The following is a 4655-nucleotide window of genomic DNA, read 5'->3' as shown; positions in this document are numbered from 1 at the left end:
AACAGTCTATCAGATCAGCTCACATAAGGCAGGTGGAGGGTTTAATTTAAAAAGTGCTTTGTCGTAGATAAATAAAGTCTGAAGTAAACGTGCTCTTTTCTTTCAGAAGACGAGTTTGAATTTGGACCCGGGTTGCAATAGAAGCGTCTACAATCCGTTTAGTCTCATTACGTCTTTATTCATTCACTTCTTCTCCATCTAATAAACTTTATAAGTTTATTTGCTAATGTCAGTGTATTTGTACAAAAGACAAACAAACAAACAAACAGACATGAGCAGAGTCCTGTGCGTCCGGACCGGGACAGAAAGTCTTCCGGAGCGACATTTAAAACCTCCTTTAGCGCGTATGTCTTTAAACGTGTCTTTCTTGGAGGGGGCGGTGGGGAGGGGAGTCCTGCAAAGTGGTCCCGATGCAGTTAGTTTAGGTTTTTTTCTCCTTCATTTTTTTTTTTTTTTTTGGATGGGGGGGTTTGGGGTTTATCGCGGGTGCGGCGTGCCGGGAAGGGGGTTTAGCGCCGGTTGCCCTCCCGGCCCGAGGCCGTGAATGAGCACCCTCGGGACCAGAGGTCTCTGGAGGCCGGGGTGAGGCGTGGAGGGAGTCCGGTACATGCTGCTGTACATGGCCGCGGCCGCCGCGGCCGCCGTGGTGCTGTCCACGGTCCCAAGCAGGCTCGGGTGGTAGAAGTAGGGCGATGGGAACATTCTCTGTAAGGCCGAATAGTTTCCCGCCTCGGCCAGGAGCTCCAAACCCACCGCCGTCTGCCTCTTCCACTTCGTCCTGGAAACCAGATCAAAATGCAGCGCATGAATTATTGAATCACTTTGCGCTCCGAGTCCCTGAACGCATCTTTAATTGGTATGCAGAGGCCTAATTACTGCAGCCGGAGTAAGTGTGAAGGTTTAATTAGACAGGAAGGAAAATACAAACACATATAGGCTGCATGCTTTAGTTCAGACTTATTTCAACTTGTTTCTTTGAGCTGATAAAATATAAATTACAAGATTTTTATTACAGTTCAGCATTCATTCTGAGAGCCTCGAAGCTTTTCAGAACTGTATGTTTTCGCTGCAGTAGTTAGTTTTGAATGTGCCTCACCTTTGACATCAGAGGAAAATATGCACTCATTTATGATTTGTCTACAAATCACCGACAGGCTATAATTGTGCTAAACGGCAACAAATGAGAAGCCATTTAAAATTTAAAGCAAGTAAACTATGGGTTGTTTTTAAATTAAAACATTCAGACATAAATTGATAACTTATTTGTCAGCGTGAGTTTCCCACGTTTACTTAGACAATAAATATATATTTCCTTAATGTTCAACAAGTTTTAGCACATCTTTGGGGCGTTTTCTTCAAGTGGGGCTGAACATGTAAAGAGTTTTTTTTCCATGTTTTTAATCTTTTCCATTTTGTTTTCTAGATTGCTTCTAATAATTTCATCCGTTTTTCTTTGGTTGTACGAACATTGCGCATCCTTTAGTCCTATTCTTTTGCTTTCTTCACTTTGCAGCACTGTGGACTCGCACTCGCACGCATTGGAGTGAGCTTTATAAAAATAACCTGACATCTGCAGAGGCAGCAGAACCGTTTAAAATAAATGCACGTTTGCTCGTTTTCTGCCTTTTCAAAAAGCACATACACAATATATATATATATATATATATATATATATATATATATATATATATATATATATATATATATATATATATATATATATATATAATAAAATTCAAATAAAAAAATGCTTGGGAAAAAAAAATCTTTTAGAATTAAAAAAAGGGAATAGTCTTGATACATTTCTCCAAAAATAAATAAATAAATTATATGTATATTAAAACTAAAATTGCAGGTGTGAGTGAGAGTGTGAATGTTTGTCTCGTTTGTCTATATTTGGATGTATGTATGTATGTATATATATTTTGCAATAATCAAAAATTCAGGATGTTCCAAAACTGGATGATCTTCTTTTATCCCACATGACCGTTTTATGACTGCTGCAGTTTTTCAGCTGTATGTGCAGATAATAATAATAATAATAATAATAATAATAATAATAATAATAATAATAATAATAATAATAATAATAATAATAATAATAATAATAATAATAATAATAATAATAATAATAATAATAATAATAATAATAATAATAATAATAATAATAATAATAATAATAATAATAATGAGTCAGTTGGGCCTACCGTCTGTTTTGGTACCAGGTCTTGACTTGTGTGTCAGTCAGGTTGAGGGCCGCTGCCAGGTCCATACGGTCCTGCACGCTGAGGTATTTCTGTCGCTCGAAGCTCCGCTCCAGCTGGTTGAGCTGGTGGTCCGTGAAGGCTGTCCGGGCTTTGCGGGGTTTTTTCGTGCGCACCGGTGGGCTGTCTCTGCTGCTGGAGATCTCACGGTCCCCTTCTTCTTTAGTGCCTAAGTGCGAAATAATAATAATAATAATAATAATAATAATAATAATAATAATAATAATAATAATAATAATAAAATAACAAAACCTTAAGAGCAATATTTGGGTTTGTCATAACCCCGTTATCCTAAAATCCAAACTTTCTGCAACTCCTACATTTGTGGCAGAGATAGAGAAAAAAATCATCTTGTTTTTGTCACTTGAAGTTTTTTTTCCTCCTTCCTTTCCTTTCAGAAAACGAAACGTCAATGTATCAATCCATCTCTATTTGTAGCTGGGTTTCAGTGCGCCATGATCCCCCCCTCCAGGAAGAACAATAATCTCTCTAATTGACCCACAAGGGAGGCCGCGCGCGCGGGGAGAATCTCCAAGGTTTACATCTGTTTTCACATCTATTACACTAATAAAGCCCACTCAAAAGAAGGCAAAGATTATTATTATTATTATTATTATTATTATTATTATTATTATTATTATTATTATTATTATTATTATTATTGTTGTTGTTGTTGTTGTTGTTATACCTGAACCTGACAGTCTGTGTGTGTGAATTATTATTATTATTATTATTATTATTATTGTTGTTGTTGTTGTTGTTGTTAAAATGTTTTTATTGTACAAATACAACAACTTAGCATTATTAAACTGCATTAAAAAAAACTTCATATATTTTTCACATCCTATGCCATTTTCTTCTTGCTTTTTGTTTGTTTTGTTTTTTTGTCTCAATTATTGAGTTTATTATTGCACTACACGTGGGTGTGTAATATGTTTACTTAGCACTATTATACAGTATACATGCATTGACTGTATCTTTTACTTTATTTTATGTGTTTTTGTTGTCTTTCTTTTGCTTTAATGGCAATATTTATTGTATTTCCATCCTTTTCTTGCTTTTACTGCTGCTGTAGAATATGGCTTTCTCCTGCTGAAGGTTCAGTAAAGTGCTGCCTTATGTTATCTTATCCTATAATATATTATATTCTCTTGTGGTTTTATCTGGGATAAAATCTGACAAAATTAAGGCTTCTTTTGGGTGTACTAAACTGTGAATCAAGTCACCTCACCTTCCTTTGAGACTAACGTCAGGCGCGGTTCTGCCTCGGGTAAAAGTCTTACCGTTGCATTTCATTTCGCTTTGAATATCGTCCCTTTTGTCCAACTTGCTCCTGTTGTCCTCCTGCTCCAGCTTGGGCCTGAACACGTCCGGAGCCGTGGCACTTTCTGGTTTTGGCGTGTGATGGGGCGAGGAGACGCTGGTGCTGTAAGGTGCGCAGGCAGCCAGCGGTTTGCTGTCGCCCAGAATGTCTTTGATTAAAAACGAGGAGGTGGCAGTCCTGGGGGCGCAGCCGGCCCCTGCCCCGGCCCCGGACCCCGCGAGCTGCTGCTGCTGCGCCTGGCTGTGGTGGTGGTGGTGGAGATGCTGAAGGCTGTCCTGGACCAGATGCGCGTCGGCGGCGTGCTCCATGGTGACGGAGATGGGGGACGAGGGGCCCGTTCCCACGGTGTCTATCTCCGAGCATGGCGACGGGGTGGCCTGGCTCCTGAAATCCGCTGTCCTGCCGTCCGCGAGCCGAAAGTCTCCGTTCATGAGCGCGGGGTTGCCAGAGTTCGAGGCGCCGGATAAAATCGTGTCTATCCCAAAACTGGACCCGCTGGATGCTTCCATGTTAAAGGACGGGTGAAGCCTTCATACCAACAGTGAGGGGCCTCTCCCCACGGCGCAAGCGGAAACTAAATCACAACAACAACAACAAAATAAATCAACTCTGGAGGAATTTTTCAAAAACAAAAAACAAACCAAAAAAAAAAAAAATGTGAGAAATAAAGCCGGGACGGAAATTCCACACAGCCTGGATGCTCCAAAATGTTACATTCAGAGGGGAAAAAATGCGCAGGAAGCAACGTGAGGCACTCCTCGTCCCTTTTTTTCTATTTGGATTCTGAACTTTGTGTTAAAAGTTGAGGCGCAGGGAGAGATATACATGGGGCTGACTCCTCGACATCAGGCTCTCCCCTTTTTGCCGCTAATCGCTCCGATGTTGCTCCACACTGACTTCCTGTACTGACGTCACGGCCCACGGCGAAGGGGGGAATTAATATTTTCTCCTTTATAATAAACACTCGACGCCCTTTTCCTCTCTCCTTCTCTCTTTCTTTCTTTCTCTCTCTCTCTCCCCTCAGCACCCCCCACCTTTACACCCCCCCCCCCCCCCCCCCCCCCCCC

At 40.7% G+C, this 4655-nt stretch overlaps 1 protein-coding gene across 1 annotated transcript; it reads right to left on the bottom strand.

Annotated features, from left to right (window-relative positions):
* Positions 1–420: 420 nt before the first annotated feature.
* barhl2 (BarH-like homeobox 2) lies at positions 421–4547 on the bottom strand. The gene is made up of 3 exons (XM_017425156.3): positions 3548–4547; positions 2208–2433; positions 421–778 (listed from the first exon to the last, which is right to left on the bottom strand). Exons 1-3 carry the CDS (start codon positions 4095–4097, stop codon positions 478–480), a joined length of 1077 nt encoding a protein of 358 aa, XP_017280645.1. The 5' UTR covers positions 4098–4547; the 3' UTR covers positions 421–477.
* Between the last annotated feature and the right edge of the window lie 108 nt (positions 4548–4655).

This window comes from Kryptolebias marmoratus, linkage group LG24 (genome assembly GCF_001649575.2).
Source record: "Kryptolebias marmoratus isolate JLee-2015 linkage group LG24, ASM164957v2, whole genome shotgun sequence".
NCBI classification, from domain to species: Eukaryota; Metazoa; Chordata; class Actinopteri; order Cyprinodontiformes; family Rivulidae; genus Kryptolebias; species Kryptolebias marmoratus.
This window is presented reverse-complemented; position numbering and strand designations above follow the sequence as displayed.

What these genes read in the sequence shown, in the direction of transcription:
- barhl2 (XM_017425156.3), bottom strand. Translation starts at nt 4,097, where the DNA reads ATGGAAGCATCCAGCGGGTCCAGTTTTGGGATAGACACGATTTTATCC. An exon ending in AAGCGAAATGAAATGCAACG is followed by an intron (nt 2,434 to 3,547) that starts GTAAGACTTTTA and finishes TTTCGCACTTAG; the next exon opens with GCACTAAAGAAGAAGGGGAC. An exon ending in ACCTGGTACCAAAACAGACG is followed by an intron (nt 779 to 2,207) that starts GTAGGCCCAACT and finishes TCTGGTTTCCAG; the next exon opens with GACGAAGTGGAAGAGGCAGA.